General features: G+C 46.0%; 1 protein-coding gene across 1 annotated transcript in view; it reads left to right on the plus strand.

Annotated features, from left to right (window-relative positions):
- LOC126267693 (transmembrane channel-like protein) overlaps positions 1 to 23199 on the plus strand; it is a 269360-nt gene that overhangs the window by 238242 nt on the left and 7919 nt on the right. Inside the window, exons 15-17 of the mRNA XM_049972995.1 lie at positions 6127 to 6447; positions 15421 to 15546; positions 15577 to 15640. Of these exons, the coding sequence (XP_049828952.1) occupies positions 6127 to 6447; positions 15421 to 15546; positions 15577 to 15640 (511 nt within the window). The remainder of the gene's footprint in view (positions 1 to 6126; positions 6448 to 15420; positions 15547 to 15576; positions 15641 to 23199) is intronic.

The raw sequence follows: 23199 nt of genomic DNA on the forward strand, positions 1-23199 counted from the left end.
GCGTATGCTTGTTATCGAGCCGCTGGTCGTAGAAGTCTTACAATCGTAGAAGTCATGAACAGCAGCACAGAATACCCTACTTCTGCAACAGCCTGTCCCGAGGTCCATTACCTAAAGCATCTTGCGCTCCGCAAAAATGTCAAGTCATTCCATCTCCACACGAGTGCCACTCCACACAACTGTCATAAGCTCACAGCAGCGAGAACGCTCGGAACTGCGCAGATTGGTAGGAAACAATTGCAACGATTGCCCCTTAGGATCAAAGTTGTGGAATAGGAGAACTAATAGTAATTTATGTATACAGACACCCAGGTATCCATGGCAGCTACACGTCATCCCGTTATCTTAACACCCTACCATATACCTCGGAGATTTTAAGAGCCGTCGCACTCAATCGAAGTATAAAGATAGTGATGGAAATGATGAAGCCATTGCAAATTGGGCAGAAGACAATAGCTTATATTTGGTGTTTGATGCAAAGGACAAAGGAACGTTCGTTTCAGCAGCTTGCAGACAGGGGTATAATCCCGATCTATGCTTTGTAACAACTAACGAAAATAAATTACCTCTCCAAAGTTCGCGATTCGTATTACAAGATTTTCCACACAGCCAACACCGCCTAATCTTAAGTGAAATAGGGACAAATACCCCATTCGTTTCATCCTTTCCACGACCTACATGGAACTGAGGGAAGCAAAGTGGGATGTATTTGATTTGGGCAAATGTCTTGCTTGGATACCCCTAAAAGCAAGAAACTATGAGAGGCTTGTTGGAGGAATGATAAGTGCAGCAAAGAAGGCAATCCCTAGGGGTTACCGGAAGCGGTGTATTCCAGGTTGGAATGAAACTACTGAGAAACAATATGATAGATTTCTAAGAAGCGAGGATGTGGAAACACAGCTCAACACAGCCAGACGAATTAGGTGGACAGAGACTGTTGAGTCACTCAATTTTCAAACATTAAGTAGAAAAGCATCGTCATTACTAAGGAAGTTGGATGTAAACAAAGTTAAAGTAAAGAACAACACTCAAATATCAGCTAACAAGATTGCTTCACATCTACTGTTCACATCAAGATCACCAAGGGATAGAACTCATATCAGGTACATCGGGCGCAAACTTACACTGCTCAAAAAGAACACGAAGGAACAATCTGACTTCTCAAGAAGTGTCCTGAAATTTCCGCTGCTCTTAAAACTACGAAACCCGGAAGATCGGAAGTGACGGAATCCACCCAGAACTTCTTCTGCATAGTGGGAACTATGCAAAAAGATCGTTGGCGGATTTTTTCTCTGCTATTATGATGTCTGGTTCAGCCCCAAAAAAATGAAGCAATCAAAAATCATAGCAATACTCAAGCAGAGCAAGACAGCAGACCAGCCTAAGAACTACCGCCCAGTCGCACTGTTGAGAACTATTTATAACTTCCTTGAAAGAATTCTATACAATTGGATTAGTCCAGTAATCCTTCAGAACCTTCCTATCGAGCAAGCTCGATTCCGTCCAGGATGGAGTTTCACTGATCAAGTCTTACCTTTAATATCATTTATTGAACTAGGATACCAAATGAAGCAGAAAACATCAGTTGCTTTCGTCAATCTAAGTGCAGCATATTATATAGTTTAGATACATGGACTGCTTCATAAATTATTGTAATTTGACCCATGTAAACGGACAACAAAACTAACTGGTATGTTAACTGGAAAGACATTTATTGTAACTACAGAAAACAACACTTACCGCCCAGAAGTGTTGAATAACGTTTTGCTACAGGGATCCGTCCTTGCTCCTCTCTTGTTTAATCTATATATATCTGATATCCCTCCAACACAGTCCAGTATGTTTGGCTATGGAGACAACTGGGCAATAGCTTCACAACACAAGACTTTTGAAAGAACTGAAGAAATCCTAACTTCTGATCAATATATCTTAAGCCACTATTTCCGCAGATGGAGGTTACAGCCAAACGCAAATAAAACAGACGCTTCATGTTTTCATCTGTCCAACAGTTTGACACACAGAGCCATCGATATCTATTTCGAAGAAGACAAACCCCATCAAAATATGCACCCAGAATACCTTGGGATCATGTTACATAGGACATTTTCTTTTAAGGAGCACTTGACACGAGCGTGTGCCAACGTCAGAACCATACACAACATTCTCCGTAAACTTTGCGGCTCTCGTTGGGTATCGTGAGCAGACAGTCTCCGGTTTCAGCACTCGGTTTGATAAACCCAGAAGCAAAGTATTGTGCGCCTATCTGGCGTGGTAGTCCACGCCTAAAAAATATATACGTACAATTTAAAGAGACCATGCGCATGGGTCAGTACCATCTACTCACACATACTGAGCCACATTCCACTTCCTGATATCAGACAGAAGAGCGCGCTACTGCGTGAATAGCAGAGGACTGCTAATAACACCGATCATCCGACAGTGGACGACGTATTCCATGAGTAGCGAAAAAGACTAAGATCAAGACATCCGGCTCTCGTCACGGACAGGACTCTCATGGAAATTGAATTCAGTCCTATCGATGAATGGAAACGCTGCTGGCAGCAGAACTGTTGCCCCCACTGCCTGAAGCTGCCCAGCATCCAGAAGAAACCTCATGGATTCGACCAGCCTCGGGCAATTTGGACTATATTGAACGGTATCCGAACGGCCCAAAGACGATGTGCAGACACTCTCTACAAGTGGGGCCAATCTTCGTCACCATCCTGTGAATGTGGCGCGGAACGACAGCAGTTGCTCATTTTTCATCGACACGTCCCGCACATGCCTACAAGGGTCCTTTCGTAGATTTCCTCACAGCGACGAGTGATGTTAAAAAATACATAAGAGACCTTGATATCCGACTATAACTGTTGTTATTTATGGTATTTTATGCTGGAGAGCTGTGCTTAAATGTTGATGTGTAGAATTTGTAATCTTTAGACAGCGTGGTCCATTGATAGTGACCGGACCAAATATGTCACGAAATAAGCATCAAACGAAAAAAATACAAAGAACGAAACTCGTCTAGCTTGAAGGGTAAACCAGATGGCGCTATGGTTGGCCAGCTAGATAGCGCCGCCTTAGGTCAAACGGATATCAACTGCGTTTTTTTTTAAAATAGGAACCCCCATTTTTTATTACATATTCGTGTAGTACGTAAAGAAATATGAATTTTTTAGTTGGACCACTTTTTTCGCTTGGTGACAGATGGCGCTGTAATAGTCACAAACGTATAAGTAAGTGGTATCACATAACATTCCGCCAGTGCGGACGGTATTTGCTTCGTGATACATTACCCTGTTAAAATGGACCTTTACCAATTGCGGAAAAGGTCGATATCGTGTTGTTGTATGGATATTGCGATCAAAATGCCCAATGGGCGTGTGCTATGTATGCTGCTCGGTATCCTGGACGACATCGTCCAAGTATCCGGACCGTTCGCCGGCAAGTTACGTTAATTAAGGAAACAGGAAGTGTTCAGCCACATGTGAAACGTCAAAGACGTCCTGCAACAAATGATGATGCTCAAGTAGGTGTTTTAGCTGCTGTCGCGGCTAATCTGCACATCAGTAGCAGGCAAACTGCGCGAGACTCGAGAATCTCAAAAACGTCGGTGTTGAGATTGCTACACCAACATCGATTGCACCCGTACCATATTTCTATGCACCAGGAATTACATGGCGACGACTTTGAACGTCGTATACAGTTCTGCCACTGGGCACAAGAGAAATTACGGGACGATGACAGATTTTTTGCACGTGTTCTATTTAGCGACGAAGCGTCATTCACCAACAGCGGTAACGTAAACCGGCATAATATGCACTATTGGGCAACGTAAAATCCACGATGGCTGCGACAAGTGGAACTGCAGCAACCTTGTCGGGTTAATGTATGGTGCGGCATTATAGAGGAAAGACAATTGGCCCCTATTTTATCGATGGCAATCTAAGTAGTGCAATGTATGCTGTAATGTTCTACTGATGTTACTACATGATGTTTCACTTCATGACAGAATGGCTATGTACTTCCAACATGATGGATGTCCGGATTATAGCTCGCGTGCGGCTGAAATGATATTGAATAGCATATTTCATGACAGGTGGATTGGTCATCGAAGCACCATACCATGGCCAGCCCGTTCACCGGATCTGACGTCCCCGGATTTCTTTCTGTGGGGAAAGTCGAAGGATATTTGCTATCGTGATGCACCGACAACGCCTGACAACATGCGTCAGCGCATTGTCAATGCATGTGCGAACATTACGGAAGGCGAACTACTCGCTGTTGAGAGGAATGTCGATACACGTACTGCCAAATGCATTGAGGTTGACGAACATCATTTTGAGCATTTATTGCATTAATGATAAGTTCAGAAAGGTACATGTATCACATTGGAACAACGGAAATAATATGTTCAAACGTACCTACGTTCTGTATTTTAATTCAAAAAATCTACCTGTTGCCGACTGTTCGTCGAAAATTGTGAGCCAAACGTTTGTGACTATTACAGCGCCATCTATCACAAAGCGAAAAAAGTGGTCCAATTAAACATTCGTATTTCTTTACGTACTACACGAATAAGTAATAAAAATGGGGGTTCCTATTTAAAAAATTACAGTTGATTTCCGTTTGACCTATGGCAGCGCCATCTAGCAGGCCAACCATAGCGCCATCTCGTTTCCCCCTTTAAGCTAGACGAGATTCGTTCTTTGTAGTTTTTTTCGTTTGACGGTTATTTCGTGAGATATTTGGCCCGGTCACGATCAATGGACCATCCTGTATTTGCATTGCCATACGATAAATAAATTAGGATAGAATGGGTTTCTGCTCACAGGCCAAGCTAGTTTGTGTGAGCTTTACATATTACTTTGCTTACAAGGGAACCTCCCCATCACACCCCCCTCAGATTTAGTTATAAGTTGGCACAGTGGATAGGCCTTGAAAAACTGAACACAGATCAATAGAGAAAACAGGAAGAAGTTGTGTGGAACTATGTAAAAAGTAAGTAAAATATACAAACTGAGTAGTCCATGTGCAAGATAGACAACATCAAGGACAACATGAGCTCACGAGCGCCGTGGTCCCGTGGTTACCGTGGTTAGCATGAGCAGCTGCGGAGTGAGAGGTCCTTGGTTCAGGTCTTCCCTCAACTCAAAAGTTTTCTTTGTTTATTTTCGCAAAGTTATGATCTGTCCGTTCGTTCATTGACGTCTCTGTTCACTGTAATAAGTTTAGTGTCTGCGTTTTGCGACCGGACCCCAAAACCTTGCACGATTAGTAGACGAAAGTACGTGCCTCTCCAATGGGAAACGAAAACATTTGATCGCAAGGTCATAGGTCAACCGATTCCTCCACAGGAAAACACGTCTGATATATTCCATACGACACTGATGACAGCATGTGCGTCACATGACAGGAATATGTTGTCGACCCACCTAACTTGTACACTTGGCGAATGAGTAAAAAGATTCTTCTACCTTGCCCGATTTAGGTTTTCTTGTGGATGTGATAATCACTCCCAAAAAAGTGATGAAAACATAAGAGTTTCTCACATAAACTGCAACAAATGAATGGAACAGTTTCACAGTCGCACAATTTTCGCTGTGCTCTGTCAAAACATATGTTTTGTTTCGATGTTTGTTTAGGTGTAGCGTCCCCATACTACGGCGCAGTTACCTCGCATCGGACGGACGGAATTGTCTGTAAATTGTCTGAAAATAAAAAAATTAAACTTTTCACTCGAGGTAATACTTGATCCAAGGACCTCACGTTCCGCAGCTGCTCACGCTAACCACGGGCCCACGGCGCTCCTGAGCTAATATTAACATTGATGTTACCTATCTTGCTTATGGACTACTCAGTTTTTATATTTTGCTTATTTTTTTCATAGTTACACACAACTTCTTCCTGTTTTCTCGATTGATCTGTGTTCAGTTTTTCAAAGCCTATCGACTATGCCAACTTATAACTAAATCTGAGGGGGGTGTGATGGGGAGGTTCCCTTGTTAGAGTTTCACATAGAGGGGAAAAAACAACCTGGTCCCAAATTTATCGACAAAAGTCAGACATCGAAGCCATCAGAAATTAGCCCTGGTGCATAGTTCAGTGGTGGCTGTGTGCGACAAGGTGGTGTTCCGAGCGTCGCGGTCCAACAACTTCTACCTGGCGCTGCTGCTGACGATGCTGTTCCTGTGCGTGCTGCCGGTGGGCTACGCCATCGTGTGGGTGGCGCCGTCGTGGCACTGCGGGCCCTTCTCGAACTACCGGCGCATCTACGAGCTGGTGACGAGGAGCGTGACCGCCGCGCTGCCCGCCTCGCTGCACCGGCCGCTCGAGCTGCTGCTCTCGCCCTCCACCGTCATCCCGTTGCTCGTGCTGCTCATCCTCATCATCTACTACCTGCTCTCGCTCACAGCAGCGCTGCGAGAGGCCAACAACGACCTCAAGGTAGGCTCAGGTCGCTGCCACCGTAGCCTCCTCTTTCCTTTTCTTTTTTTATCTCAACAGTACTTTGATTGGATGTAGCCCTCCACGACTTCCTATCCTGTGCCACACTCTCAACTCAGAGTAGCATTTACAATTATTTGTTGTACGAGGGCTGTCCACAAAGTAAATTACGTTTTCGTTTGTGTCTGTTAGGGGCGGGGCTAGCGCGGCCATCTTGGTGTCATGGCATTCCGCCGCTCAGTCGGCATCCTGCCGTGCTAGTGAGATGTTCGTGCTGTACTCCGTTGAGTTACTGTGACAGTTTGAAATGTCAGCGTTAATTGAAAAATGCCGCGAAGTCTGAAGTGCGTGCTGTAATAAGGTTTCTGACTGCAAAAAACTGTACACCGACAGAAATCTATCGGCAGCTTTGTGAAGTGTATGGGGACAACATAATCACTGAAGGTGGAGTGCGTCAATGGGTCATAAAATTTAAAAATGGTCGAACTAACGTTCACGATGAAGAGCGAAGTGGAAGACCCAGCATAGTGACTGCCGAACTTGTCGAAAAAGTCGATGCCGCGGTCCGTGAAAACCGTAATTTCACAATAACGGAACTCTCTATGAGTTTTCCACAAATTTCACGGAGTTTGTTGCACGAAATCATTACCGAAAAGCTTGGTTATCACAAGTTTTGTGCAAGATGGATACCAAAACTCTTGACAGAGATCCACAAAAATCAGCGAATGGCTGCAGCGTTGACGTTTTTGGACGCTTACGAGAAAGATGGCGACTCATTACTTGATCGCATCGTTACTGGTGACGGAACACGGGTTAAGCATGTGAACTGCGACACAAAATTGCAGTCAATGCAGTGGGGGCACACAAATTCCCCCCAGAAATCCAAGAAATGAATGCAAGGAAGGTGATGGCGACTATCTTTTGGGACAGAAAAGGTGTGATTTTTGTGGATTTCCTAGAAAGAGGCACTACAATAAACTCTCAAAGGTATTGCCAAACTCTGCACAACCACAGAAGAGCAATACAAAACAAGCGCAGCGGAAAGTTGGGCTCAAAGATATTGCTGATTCACGACAACGCCCGGGCACACACGGCAAATGCCACTCGTGAAGTTCTCGAATCTTTTAAGTGGGAGTTGTTTCCTCATCCGCCGTACAGTCCCAACCTGGCACCGAGCGACTTCCACTTATTCCCAGCAATGAAGAAGTGGTTGGCTATGCAGCATTTTGATGACGACGCACAGCTTCAAGAAGAGGTAACCACGTGGTTGAAGGCGCAGGCGGCAGAATTTTACGACGAAGAAATTTCCAAGCTCGTCCATCGCTACGATAAGTGCTTTAATTTAAATGGCAACTATGTAGAAAGGTAGTATTTAAGTGTGGCTTTCATCTCTATATAATTAAGAAAATTTCCGATACTTTATTTATTTTTAATTCCAAAACGTAATGTACTTTGTGGATAGCCCTCGTATGTATTCCAGTCCCTATCTTCCCCTACAGGTGTTACTCGCTAGAGCTCGCCCATGTACCATGGAAGCTATTCCCTGCTGTCTATGTACATATTGTATCAATCTGTCCATTCTGCTTGTATCTCCTCGCCAACTGTGCGGAGGACCACTCCATTCTTATTTGACCGTATCAAAGCAGTTCCATACTCGGAGAATGAGCATGAGGAAGTAGTGCAGGAATCACACTTCACCTTTCTAAACAAGTTCATAGTGTTTGCCGTTGCCTTCTTTCGACCTGTTGCGAAGTATCAAGTGTGTACCTGTGTCGTGCAAGACTGTGATGAGTTATTGTGCAACGTACTGTTATGTTTGTATCGCTTCCGATCAAGGGGAGGGAGAGGGTGAATCTCAATGTCAGCGCAGAGCTTACTCCTTTTCAGTATTACTGAGATGACCGCCGAGCTTAAGGTTACCATCTGATGTGGGATCACCATCAAGAGTGTCACATGCTCTCACTTCATGAGACAGTGTGTAGTTTGGAACTTAATGCAAGACAGTGGCGCGAAGGCTACCGATCAGGAACTGTATGCCATCATCTCTCCCCACCAGAATTCGAGACGCGTTATCTCCGAATGGAGCGCCACCACGCAGACGTACTCTATCAACTTCGACTATGCTGACGTTTTCTTGTCTTATCAGTCCAATTAATTTTCAGCATCCTTCAATAGCACAACACACATTCTCTTCTCTTTCTGCATTCCCAAAGCCATCATGATTCATTACCATAGAATGCTGTTCTCCAAATGTACTTATCTATAAAATTTTCTTCAACTTAAGGCCAATTGTTTTTACTAGTAGACTTCTTTTGACCAGAAATGCCCTCTTTGCCTGTACTAATCTGCTTTTTTTTATGTCCGCCTTTGCTTCCAAGGTAGCAGAATACGTTCATTCAGTCTACTTCGTGATTTTGATGTACATTGGGGTGACGAAAGTCATACGACTCCTCCTGATATCTTTTTGTATCTCTTTCGTAGTGCAGAAACTCGACGCGGCGTGCACTCAACAAGTCAATGTCCCTGCAGAAATACCGAGCCATGCTGTCTCTTTAGGCGTCCATAGCTGCTAAAGTATTGCCGCTACAGGATATTGTGCACGAAGTGACCACTCCATCATGTCCCATATATGTTTGATAGGATTCATGTCGGGCGATCTGGTGGCTAAATCATTCGCTCTAACCGTCCAGAATGTTCTCCAAACCAATCGCGAAAAATTATGGCCTGGTGGCTTGGGGAATCGCTGTTTGGCAACATGAAGTCAACGAATGGCTGAAAATGGTCTCCAAGTAACCGAACATAACCATTTCCAGTCAATGATCGGTTCCGTTGGACTAGAGCATCCAGACCATTCCATGTCAACACATCATACACCATTATGGAGCCACTACCAGCTTCCACAGTGCTTGGTTGACATCTTGGTTCCATAGCTTCGTAGTGTCTGCGCCATACTCGAACCTTACCTACTGAAAAGGCCGTTGTTTACAAGTGGTCTAGCGTCCAACCGATATGCTGACGAGCCAAGGAGAGGCTCTACACACGACGTTGTGCTGTTAGCGAAGGCACTCGCGTCGGTCATCTGCTGCCATGACCCATTAAAGCCAGATTTTGCCACACTGTCCGATCGGATGCGTTCGTTGTACGTCCCACATCGATATCTGCGCTTATTTCACGCACTGTTGCTCGTCTATTAACCTTGACAACTCTACGCAAACGCCGCCACCCTCGGTCTTCAAATAAAGGCCGTTGGCCACTGCGTTGTCCGTAATGAAAGGTAATGCCTGAAATCTGGTATTCTCGTCACACGCTTGACGCTGTGAATTTCGAAATATTGAACTCCCTAATGATTTCCAAAATGAAATGTCCCATGCGTCCAGCTCTAAGTACCTTTACGCGTTCAGAATCTGTTAATTCTCGTCGTGCGGCCATAATCACCTCAGAAACGTTGTCACATGAATCACCTGAGTAGAAACGACAGCTCTGCCAGTACACTGCCCTTTAATACTTCGTGTATGCGATACTACCGCCATCTGTATATGTATCGCTGTCCCATGACTTCTGTCAAATTTCCAAGAGTTATCATCAGTCTGCTTTCTGCAAGTCGTCATAACTTTCGTCTTTCTTATGTTTACTCTCAGCCCATAGTATACTGAAATCTGGTATTCTCGTCACACGTTTGACGCTGTGAATTTCGAAATATTGAACTGCCTAATGATTACTAAAATGAAATGTCCCATGCGTCCAGCTCTAAGTACCTTTACGTAATCAGAATCTGTTAATTCTCGTCGTGCGGCCATAATCACCTCAGAAACGTTGTCACATGAATCACCTGAGTAGAAACGACAGCTCTGCCAGTACACTGCCCTTTAATACTTCGTGTATGCGATACTACCGCCATCTGTATATGTATCGCTGTCCCATGACATATGTCAAATTTCTAAGAGCTATCATCAGTCTGCTTTCTGCAAGTCGTCATAACTTTCGTCTTTCTTATGTTTACTCTCAGCCCATAGTATACTCATTAGCTTTCCATTCCACTCAACAAGTCCTGCAATTCTTCCTCACTTTCGCAGACAAGGGCAATATCGGCAGCCAATCTGCTTCACTTATACCATTTCTAATTTTCAAGTACTTCCTTCTCGATCTTCCGACATTATTTTTCTCTCTTCGTTCTTGTAAATTTTGTGTATTACCCGTCTATCTGTAGCTTACGTCTATTTTTCTAAGAGAGTCGAACATGTCACACGATTTTATATTATCGAACGTTTTTTCTAGGTTGGCAAATTCTATGAAGACCCTTTGTGCTGCTCGAGTTGCAATTTTTGTTTAGATAACAGCGTCAGCTAACGGAACAATCTATATGGGGAGATCAGATGGAAACAAGACAGAGAGACTGTTTGTGATCTCAAAACTAATCGCCAAAACTGTTAATACATTAAACTGTCCAAAACTGTGTGATGAGACAGTCAGTGCGTCCGCGTAAAAATGTTTGCGCTTGTCTGTGGAACCATGGTTGTACCCAGGCGTGTACCTCCTCATTCCAAGAGTTCAAAAATATGGAAGTACCATAGGGAGAGATGAGGACTGCGTGGAGGGTGTATAAGGGCTTTTCAACACAAGGTTGTTCCAAAAATGTTGCAGAAGTGCCACTGGCAAGCCCTTAACGTCCTCCATACAGTCCCAATCCCTCAGTATGCGATTTCCATATTTTTGGAGCTCTGAAGAAAGACATTCGTGGACGTCGACTTTTCTATGAAGGAACTGACCACCTCGTATCTCAGTGGTATCAATGTGTTAACAGTTGTGGCGATTACTTTTGAAATAATTAACAGTTTACTTTTTCCTTATGTGCCTCGTTTTCATTTGCCTGGCACTGGTATGTTACTAAGTTACTATTCCGGAATCCATAACCATTAGCAAGTTGCCTATCTTACGGCTTTCGGGGGTGACAAAAATTTGATTTTCAATATGTGGCGTAATTAATGACAGAATTTAACAACTTAATATACTCCCACAATGCACCTATTAAGAGGTATACTCGTATGTTAAAAGTTTGACACAATAAGACACGTATAACTATGTGTGTTTCTTGAGGTAGCTTATTCGAAGGCGCGCATAATTTCAAACATTACCTAAACTTCTTCTCGCTGTCACCCCTCACCAAGCGATGAAAGTAAAAAAGTTTATCACTTGCTAATTTTCACAGTTGATACAGTAAAATATTAGCATCAGACATAACGTTTTAATTTATTACTTCTTCAGTGCAGAAGCTATTCCCTACACAGTTTGCAAACAATATCTAAACATATCACTGAATTTACCTGAAAAATTGTATCACTGTGCATAATTTAGTTCAAGAAATATGACGTCATAAAGTGTGAACTGCGTGGGAAACTAGTATTGCTCATTAAAACTTCAACATCAGGCATGACGTTTTAATTTATTACTTCTTTATTACTCTAGGCGGAACACTCTTTGACGACGGTATCTACAAATATCACTGAATGTACCTGCAAAATTATATCATTATACAACATATAGTTCAGGAGATATGACGTCATAAACATTAAGATGCGTGGAAAACTAGATTTTGCTTAAAAGAGGGCGCAAGTTACCCAGACTATATTCATCCAGTGTTTGTTAATGTGACCACTTAGCGACTTCCAGCAAATATCAAGAATACTTTTAAATCTTTTCCAAACTTTTCCTCACTTATGTGATCAGCGTTAAATATTCTGCTGATTAACTCATTTGTAAAGTAATTAGACTTTTTTTATACAAGGTGCGGCCCGTGAACTTTCTTACTTGAAATGCGCGCCGTTACTCATTCTTGTGTGATGTTGAACGTATTCAGTAGGTTAGTTTTGCAGCGATCGTGCAGTGGACGAGAGATGAATGATCGTTCACGAACCCACGACAATCAGCGAATAGTTAAATATGGCACCTGAAGATCATGTTCCTGATCGAAAATCGATTGCTATGTGGATCGACAGCTTACGGATACTGGTAGCGTGCATGTGCAAAAAGAGAAACGAGGACCATCAAGAACCCACCAGTACACCAGGAAACACCGACAAAGTAAGGCCGGCGATTTTGAATTCCTCCAAGGGATCTGCACGCAAACATGCTGCTGTTCTTCCCCTTACTGATCGTATATGAGACAAATTCTTCGTGAAGACTTGAAATTTCATCAATACAGACTGGCAGTGATATACACACTTAATCCACGCAATTCTGTCTCACGGAAAAATGCATGCGGAGCCCTGATCTAACACCTCCCTCATGTCGCCCTTATGTTCGTCACCAATGTGGGACATTTTCATTTGTATGAAGACGTGAATAAACAAAACATGCGCTATTGGAGTGGCACGAACCCCTTAGAATTTCATGAGCAGCTTCTGCATACAGAACGTGTCATTGTTTGGTGTGCATTATCTAACTTGACATTATTGACCCATTGTCTTTTGAACAGATCGATAGGGCAGTCACGGTCACTTACGAGCGTTGTGTCCAGATGACTGAGGAGTTTTTTCTTTCCGAACTCGAATGAATATGGTGCATGTCTGGTTCCGACAATATGCCGCCGCTGCTCACTGGGCACGAACATGAGTGACTCTATTGCGCAGAGACTTCCTCGACCATCTCTTTGACGGGCGATATTCAGCACCCAGCACTCTCGCCAAATTTAGCTCTCTCCGATTTTTTCTTATGGGACTGTCTCTAAATCATTGGTGCATCCCAGTAGCCCACAGACCCTGGGTAAGCTGAGGAACAACATTCGTGCTGCCATTACCAACATAGACAGAGACGCAGGACAAAGTGGACCAAAACTCGTGATTTCGACTGTCCTAATTCAATGAGCAGAACGGAAACCACCTTCAAGATATCATTTTCAAAACCCAATGAAATAAAAGTTTAAATATACTTCTATGTAAAGAAAAGAGAATTCAGTTGCTATCTCCATTACTTCTTGTTTTCAAACAATGGAAAATCCGGATCTTTTGTGCTACCCTCTCTCCCCCGTCCTCAACCTCCCGACTGCACCTAGCTGCCCTACCCTCTCTCCACCTCATCCATGTACGCTCCCCAGCAGCATTTCACAGTGCCCCATCCCTAACCTTCTATCCTTCCCCCTCCATTCCCCACCCTTCTCCTTACCACCACCCAGTTGCTTCTCCCATAATGCACTGCTGCTACTGATCGTAGTCTGGCTTCAGCTGCCAAAGACTGTGATCATGTGTCTGTGAGTTCTATTCCGTGAATGTGTGTGTCTGACATCAACGAGGGTCACTCCAAAAGAAAAGCACACTATTTTTTGTAAAAATTCTGTTTTCATTTCGCATGCGTGAAAGTTTTACAGTGTGGAGATACATCCTTCCCGCTTGTTTTCAAACTTAGTTCAACCTGTTCCCGTGAGTGGCGCCGTCACAGCATGTCTTCAAGATGGCTGCTACACTTGATGTTACAAGCAACATGCTGTCATAGAATTCCTGTGCTGTGAAAACGAGACAGTGGGAAGCATCCACTAGAGATTGAAAAAGGTGTATGGAGATGCTGCTGTCGATCACAGTACAGTTAGTCGGTGGGCAAGCAGCTTACGTGATGAAAGCAGGCACGGCAATATTGAGGATTGTCCTCGCAGCGGCAGGCCTCGTACTGCACACACTCCACAGACAATGTGCAGAGAGTTAACGAATTGGTGACTGCTGACAGACGAATCACAGTGAACGAATTGTCACGCTACGTTGGGATAGGGGAAGGAAGTCTTTGCAGAATACTGAAAGCGTTATCGGGTTTGCGCCAGGTTGGTTCCCAGGATGTTGACAGTGGGTCGCAAAGAAACAAGAAAAACGGTATGCAGCCAACTTTTGGGACAGTGCGAGAATGTAGGAGATGAATTTCTTGGAAGAATTGTGACAGGTGATGAAACATGGCTCCATCATTTTTCACCAGAGACGAAGAGGCAATCAATGGAGTGGCACCATGCAAATTCACCCAAGAAAAATTATGGCTACGAAGGACTCTTGCTTGTGGACATCATGCCAAATGGAACCACCATAAATTCTGAAGCATACGTGACGACACTGAAGAAACTTCCAAGCTCGACTAAGTCGTGTTCGACCACATCGGCAAAAGCAGGATGTTTTGCAATTGCGCGACAATGCACGGCCACATGTCAGTCAAAAAACCATGGAAGCGATCACAAAACTCGGATGGACAACACTGAAATACCAGCCTAACATTCCTGATCTGGCTCCATGTGACTATCATCTTTTTGGGAACTAGAAGGTTCTCTTCGTGGAACAAGGTTTGAAGATGATGACTCCCTTGTGCACGCTGCCACACAGTGGCTCCAACAGGTTGGTCCAGAATTTTACCGTGAGGGCGCTGGTTCCAAGATGGCGTAAGGCAGTTGAGAGGGATGCAAAGTACATCTACATCCATACTCCGCAAGCCACCTGACGGTGTGTGGTGGAAGGTACCCTGAGTACCTCTATCGGTTCTCCCTTCTATTCCAGTCTGGTATTGTTCGTGGAAAGAAGGACTGTCGGTATGCTTCTGTGTGGGCTCTAATCTCTCTGATTTTATCCTTATGGTCTCTTCGCGAGATATACGTAGAAGGGAGCAATATACTGCTTGACTCTTCGGTGAAGGTATGTTCTCGAAACTTTAACAAAAGCCCGTACCGAGCTACTGAGCGTCTCTTCTGCAGAGTCTTCCACTGGAGTATGTGGAGAAATGAAAATATTGTTTCTAAAGGATGTATCTACAGACTGTAAAACTTTCAAACGTTTGGAATAAAAGATGGTTTTTAAAAAATTAGTGTGCATTTGTTTTGGGGTGACCCTCGGATGTTTGAAAAAGGCCTTGTTGGTCAAAAGCTTATTTTGTGAAAGTCTTGTTGTTGTGCCTACCTGCGATTCGTTATATGGTGAGTGGTCTGGTAGTTATGTGCCGTTGTTGTGGTGGCAGGTGCAGCTGCGGCGCGAGCGCACGGAGGAGCGGCGTAAGGTGTTCCGCATGGCGGACCGCCGGCTGGATGGCGGCGCCGCGGCGGCAGGGGACGCCGCCACGCCGTTCGCCCGCTGGCGCCGCGCGCTGCCCGCCGCCGCCGCCGCCGCCACAGCCGCTGCCGGGCCAGACCACCAGCTACGCGGAAACGGCGCGCTGCCCGGCGGCATCACCGGCAGCGGTCAGCCTCCGTCCGCTCTTCTTCCTGCTTGGCTTCGTCTTGTAACGCTTTTCCTGCGAGTAGATCTAAGAAACAAACGGAAAAGTTACCTAATATTGAGCAACTTAGCTTTAGAAATTGGTGCACCTGCCTAATATCGTGTAGGGCCCCCGCGACCACTCTGTGGTTTGGGGAATACGGAAGTGTCCGATTCCACCCTTGTGCTTTGGCCCATGGCGTCATCAATATGGCGGAAAGGGCTATTCTAACAAGGGAACCTCCCCATCCCACCCACTTCAGATTTAGTTAGAAGTTGGCACAGTGGATAGGCCTTGAAAAACTGAGCACAGATCCATCGAGTAAACAGGAAGAAGATGTGTGGAACTATGAAAAAAAAATAAGCAAAATATACAAACTGAGTAGTCCATGTGCAAGATAAGCAACAATAAGGATAGTGTCAGCTCAGGAGCGCGGTGGTCCCGTGGTTAGCGTGAGGAGCTGCGGAACAAGAGTTTTTTTGTTCAAGTCTTCCCTCCAGTGAAAAAGTTTTATTTTTTATTTTCTGACAATTATTATCTGTCCGTGCATCCCTCCGATGCGAGATAACTGCGTCGTAGTATGGGGACGCTACACCTAAACAAACATCGAAACACACGACCTCAGTCGACTACAGCACACGGAAGAGAGAGTATTCCTGCTAACGAGGCTCCCTGGCTGGCAGTTGGCTGTTCGCTACTTAGGACGAGAGTGCATTAAATACGTGAGATGTATTTCGTGGGCAATATGTTTTTGGTTCCCATTGGAGAGACACGTCCTTTCGTCTACTAATCACACGGTTTTGCGGTGCGGCCGCAAAACACAGACACTAAACTTATTACAGTGACAGAGATCTCAATGAACGAACAGACAGATCATTACTTTGCGAAAATAAAGAAAGTAAACTTTTCACTCGAGGGAAGACTTGAACCAAATACCTCTTGTTCCGCAGTTGCTCACGCTAACCATGGGACCACGGTGCTCCTGACTTCAGTTTATCCTTGGTGTTACCTATCTGACGCATGGACTACTCAGTTTGTATATTTTGCTTATTTTTTTCATAGTTCCACACATCTTCTTCCTGTTTTCTCGATTGATCCGTGTTCAGTTTTCAAGGCCTATCCACTGTGCCAACTTCTAACTAAATCTGAAGGGGGTGCGATGGGGAGGTTCCCTTGTAAACGTCTCCAATATTGCGCTTATGGTATCACTACATACACACAGCAACAAACACGAAAATACGTATAAATAAGACAATAACATCTCCCTCCAAAAATACAGTCAAACTAACGGGACAACAGCGGGAAATTGGGGGTTTTAGGAAGGGGACAAGCTAAATATAACAGTAAAAAAAGAAACACACCACGATCCCAAAACACACAAGATGACGAACAAAAAAATGAATTACAAAATCTACGGGAATCGGACATTGACCTTGACCTACATAGGTCAACGGCAGCTGACGATATCAAAACACCAACACCTACAGCAAAAACTACGGAAATTGGAGTCAGACATTTCCCTTGAGAACAGCTGACGGTACCCACTCTATAGCAATTGTGGACGTGTGAGGTGTCGCATTGTCCCACCGGAATTGTCCACGTCCGTCGGAACGTACAACGGACATGAATGGGTGCAAATGATCAGACAGGATGCTTAAGCACGCGTTACCTGTCAGAGTCGTATTTAGACAAATAAGAAGTCGCATATCACTCCAACTGCACACGCCCCCACACCATTACAGGGTCTCTACCAGCTTGAACAGTCCCCTGCCGAAATGCAGGATCATAGATTTATGAGGTTGTCTCTATACCCGTACAAGTCCATCCGTTCGATAAAATTTGAAACTAGACTCGTCCGACCACGCAACATGTTTCCATTCATCAACAGCCAATGTCGGTGTTGACGGGCCCAGGCGAGGCGTAAAGCTTTGTGTCATGCAGTCATCAAGGATACACGTGTGGGCCTTCGGCTCCGAAAGCTGATATCAGTGACGTTTCGTTGACTGGTTCGCACGCTGACACTTGCTGATGGCCCAGCATTGAAATGTGCAGCAATTTGCCGAAGGCTCTCACTTCCGTGACGTTGAACGATTCTCTTCAATCGACGTTGGTCCGTTCTCGCAGAATCTTTTTGCGGCCGCAGCGATGTCGGAGATTTGACGTTCTATCGGATTCCATGTATTGACGGTACACTCGTGAAATGACATGTCCGAAAGAACAGACACCATATCCATATAAGTATATAGTTCTGGCAGCACCGCCATGACCTTCTTCTTCTGTGCGGATGCACACATATTCCCCGAACTCTTATGGGACTTGGTAAGAATGACTTCCACGAGTAATGAGTGTGTTAGGGTGAGACACTACGAATGCAGTGCGTAGACATACAAGGTGAGAATGTGGGTCTCGCGGGGGGCGTGCGCAAGACAGTCCCTGCAGTCGCGCTATCCTCTGTGACCTCGGTGGCTCAGTCAGCCTTCGGCGGTGCAGTGGTTCGGTGTTTACGTCCCTGCCGCACGTCTGCGCGAAAGGTGTTTACGTTAAGTATGTAGCGGTGTGTCGCGGTATACATAGAACTAATCATGGCCTTGTCGTTACGCAAATCGACACTGAAATTTAGTTTAGTTAACGAATATGCTCAACCGAAGGCTCACGAGATCTAACGTTATTTACGGGACGAGGTGAAAATCGAACCTGACGTTCTAGTTGGAATACACTTATCTATAGCCAGCAGCGTGGTCTATGTCAAGCTCATAAATGAAGCGGAATGTGACGAACTACTGCTTCGACACCGACAAGGGCTTCGTTTCTGTCATCCGGACGGGAATGTTGGAGCGGTAACAGTTGAACACGCCGGCATGGGCCTCCGAACGATCCGCGTCTTTGAGCTTCCATTCGAAGTGCCAGAAGAATAGGTGACAGACGCCCTGCGTCCTTACGGAACGGTCCTATCCCACGTAGCTGAAAAACGGGCGAGTTTCAAGACGTATCCTGTCCTCAGTGGCGTCAGACAAATACGGATCGAACTCCGAAAACACGTCCCGTCATACTTGTACATCGCCGGTTGTAGGGCGATTGTCATCTACGACGGACAACCAAGGACGTGCTCTGGATGTGGGAAGGAGGGACACATACGTTCTGAGTGTGCTCAACGAAGGTTATTACAGCTGTCACGGGATGATCCACCCATCACGCCGCATCCGACTGTGCTCCCCATGAGTTACGTCGCCGCGTTACGTGATGACGTGGGCCGCGAGACAGACGCGTACCAGAACACACAGACAGCGGCGGATCGTGGCGAGCCACAGAAAGATGACGTTGCGCTGGACCGCCTGCAGCAGTCACAGGACGCCCTTTCTTCGGTTCCGCTTGCACCCCCTTCAGATAAGGCACTTGGAGACGTCGATAATGCGACGGCGCACGATTCCGACGCCCCCCACGAACAACTGGAGACCATTCTGACCTCTGATTCCGAGGCCCGGCAACGTAAACAGCGATCACCAAAACACCGGAACAAACGTCGCTTCGCGGTGGAGAACGACCACTCTGATCTAGCAGACAATTTTGAGATGTTTACAGGTACAGAACAGACGACCATGGATACCGAGGAACTGCCTAGCGTGGATGCAACGGTAGCCAACGGGACGGCGGCACGACCTACCGCTGACGATGCTCCAGACACAGCGAAGGAGCTCGATAGACGGCAACGGGCTACTGAGGAGGCTACGGCCCCTGCACCGCACGAACGATGGGACACTAGGGGACTGGTCAGAAGAGCCACCCCCGTGGGGAACAGATGATGCCGGAGGAACTGCTCCCACGCACTATCCCGGTGTAAGACCGGCAGAGTGCACGGAATGATGGCAGACCATATGAGGGGACGGCGGGGGGCGTTAGTCCGACAGCAGTCTACGTACGGCAAAATTAGCGACCGTACGGTACCCTATCTGCGTTGACCGCCATGCAAGAAGCTTATCGGATAGGGTCTGTTAACATCAATAGCATTGGGACGCCGGTAAAAATCAAGATGCTCAGTGACATGATAAAGGCTGCGGATTTAGACATAGCACTACTACAAGAAGTTCGGGTACTTCCCCCCTCGGACTTTTACAGTTACGGCATTTACTGTTCCCCGTGTGACGAGCGAGGCGTTGGCATAGCTATACTATTAAAGGAAGGGATACGTGCAGACGAAGTAGAGTATTTGCCTTCTGCCCGTGGTACGGCAGTGGCCATAAGTGGAATACGTTCGATCAACATATACGCACCGTCAGGCTCGGATAAGAGAAGGGACAGAGCAGATTTTTACGCCCATGGGGTTACACCGTTGTTCCAGGGACGATACGATGGTTGCATACTCGGCGGAGATTTTAATTGTGTGCTCGACAGAAAGGACCAACAACCTAACTACACCACTAGCCAAGAACTTAGGGAGCTGGTCAACGGAATGGAATTAGTCGATACATGGGACCTGAAGTATCGCAACCAATCAGGATATACATTTTTTACTAGCCACTCCGCGGGGGCGTTTGGACCGGATCTACGTTTCAAGGGCGTTAGCAATGTCGACGGTGGACGCTGAAATATGGCCGACAACGTTTACAGACCAAGAGGCATATATTTGTACGGTTAACCTTGGTAGACAGCAGGTATGGAGACGGAGGGGTAATTGGAAGATGAACGTCTCCCACCTGCGAAATGCAGAATGCCGACGCATGGTGGAGGACGCGTGGCATGGCTGCCTCCGTCGACGAAATTCTTTCGATTCTGTCCTGCAGTGGTGAATCGAGTGCGCGAAGCCAGCTTTACGGAGGACGTTAATAGGTTACGGGAAGGAGGTTTCTCAATGGCAGCGCACGACCACTGAGTTTTACTTTACGGCTCTCCGGGAACTGTTAGCTCAATCACCTACACCAGAACGCCAGACGGCCGTCCACCGAGTTAAGGCGAAGCTGGTACAACTTGCGACGCAGAGGATGGCAGGTACGATGATACGCGCGAGGTCGCAGGATTTCCTGCCCAACGAGGTTCCCTCGATGCATTATGTGATAAAGGAAAGACGAAGAAGACGCAGGAATTTAATACATGAGATCGACCTCGGTGATGGCCGTCGTTTTACAACACAAAGGGGCATAGCTCAGGCGTTAACGGATCATTGTAGCAGACTCTCTGCGAGCAACGGGAAGGTCATAGGGAGCTGGGGAACGTCCTGGAAGAGATCCCAGACGCGACGAGTGTGAACGGGAAAGCTGACGGGTTACCTGAAATTACGTGTGTAGAGCTGGAGGAAGCGATTACACGAGGTGCTTGCAACAAGTCCCCAGGTCCAGACGGATTCCCGTTGGAATTTTACCGTGCCTTTGTCACCATTATGACACCGATGTGGCTATGTATGTTTAATGAGCTTCCGCGGCATGCAGTACCGGTTCACATTCAATTCACGGAAGGGCTCATGATACCGATACCGAAGCTCTGTGGTGGCAAACGGCCTTGTGATTATCGCCGCTTGACCTTCCTTAATAGTGATGGATGTCTCGCCATTATTGACCAATGGTGTGATGCGGACGTTGCACGGCGCCAGATCAGCGATGGTGGTCAACGGAGGGAGAACTGAGTATTTTAAGATCTTAAGATCAGTGAAACAGGGTTGCCCCTCGTCGATCCTCCTTTATGCGATCGCCTTAGAACCGTGCCTCGCAGGCCTTCGCCGCCGTATTACCGGGATCTCCCTACGGCGTTTATCATTCAAATGCAGAGCATACGCGGATGATATTGTGTTCCTCGTACACTCGTACAGAATGAGAGGGAGACTCAAACAGCACTGGATTGGCTACAGACGTATGGGATGGCAGCTGGAAGTGTGGTCAACTACCGAAAATCACAATTCATGCATGTGGGGCGTGGACTAGAACCGGGAACGGAAGGACCCTTACCTGCGGTGGAAACCCTCCGCTGTTTGGGTATCACCTTTCATAAAGAGACAGCGAGAACGGCTGCGGACAACTACCGAAGACTGTGACTCATAGTCCGCACGTCAGTACGACTGAACGCCCTACGGTCGATGGATATGCTGCAGCGAGTGTTACTCGTCAACCTTTATCTCGGGCCCATGATGTGCCACCTGACACACCTTCTCCCCTTGACGCGCACGATGGCTATCAGGATTCAGGCGGCTTTTGGGTACTATGTGTGCCTGGGACAACTGTTTAAGGTACAGTACAACACGCTTACCCTCCCAGAGCGAGAGGGGGGCGTTGGTTTAGTGAACGTGCACGAGGAGGTGCGTGCCATATATATTAATACTATGCTCAAACGGTGGTGCAACAGGAATCACTCGCTTACGGAGACGATCATCGAAGAACTCATCCCAACGTCGCATCTTCCTCCAGTCAGTGTCGGCCATATATCACCCCCTTTAACGTATGTGCCCATGTTGATCGTGGAACACAGTTTCGTTCGAGAGCGTTTACCGACGACCCGACAGTCGACATCGAAGGACGTGTACCATCTGCTTCTTCGACGGATCGCCCGGAATAGGGTGGAACGCAAACATCCAGCTGTTAATTGGCACGTGGTGTGGCGCACGGTCCACCACCCCCACCTACCTACATCAGTCAGATCAACATGGTACATTGTCGTCAATCGAAAATACCCTACAAATGATAAAAAGTACGCAATACATTTGGCGGATTCGCCCTTGTGCCAGCAATGCGGCGAGCTGGATACGGACGACCATCGGCTGCTCTGCGGCGAGGCATTGGCTATCTGGACTCTCGCAAGAAACATAATAGCGTTCATGCGGCGCACTATCTATACGGCAGTCTCTTCTGACACAGTATTTTTTCCAGAGGAAACGTATTTTCCCCGTCATAAGACGAACGCAGTGGCGTGGATCACAGGTATGACGGCCCATTACATCTATAGAGACACAGGTACGAACTTACTGAACGTCCTGGATTACTGGCAACACAAAACTATTACGGCTACCAAAGTACGAGGATTGGTATGCCAATTTCCTAGTAACGGTTTTTGCGGACCCGCCATATACTTGGGGTGTGCCGGGTGCGCAAAGATGAGCGGCGGTGCTTTCGTTGTGAAACCGACCAAGTAATGTGATCGGCTAAGAACACTATGCGAGTATGCTACCTACGAAAAACTCACGCTTGAACAGTTAACAAATGGATGTACTTCAGATTTTATTTTCAGATCCATAAATACTTTTCTTTAGGGTGCCGGAGGTGGCCCCACATTTATTTTGTTGTTATTTCATGCTGCATGGTAGGACGGCAGCGAGGTTCCTTCCAGGACAGTTATCATGTGTCAGGACGTACTATGTTTATTTTCAGAATAATAAAGGTTTCTGTTTCTCCTACCTTCCTTCATATAAAATAAATAAATAAAAACCCCTCACCAAAAAAAAAAATCGTCGTGCATTCTAAACGTAGAGTCGCGTGTTCGCGCCCAGCAGATTTTTTTTAACAAAACAAAAAAATACAAAAGAAAATTTAAAAAAAAGATGGATAGAGCGTCTGCCATGTAAGC

The sequence above is a fragment of the Schistocerca gregaria genome, chromosome 4, assembly GCF_023897955.1.
Source record: "Schistocerca gregaria isolate iqSchGreg1 chromosome 4, iqSchGreg1.2, whole genome shotgun sequence".
Classification (NCBI taxonomy): domain Eukaryota; kingdom Metazoa; phylum Arthropoda; class Insecta; order Orthoptera; family Acrididae; genus Schistocerca; species Schistocerca gregaria.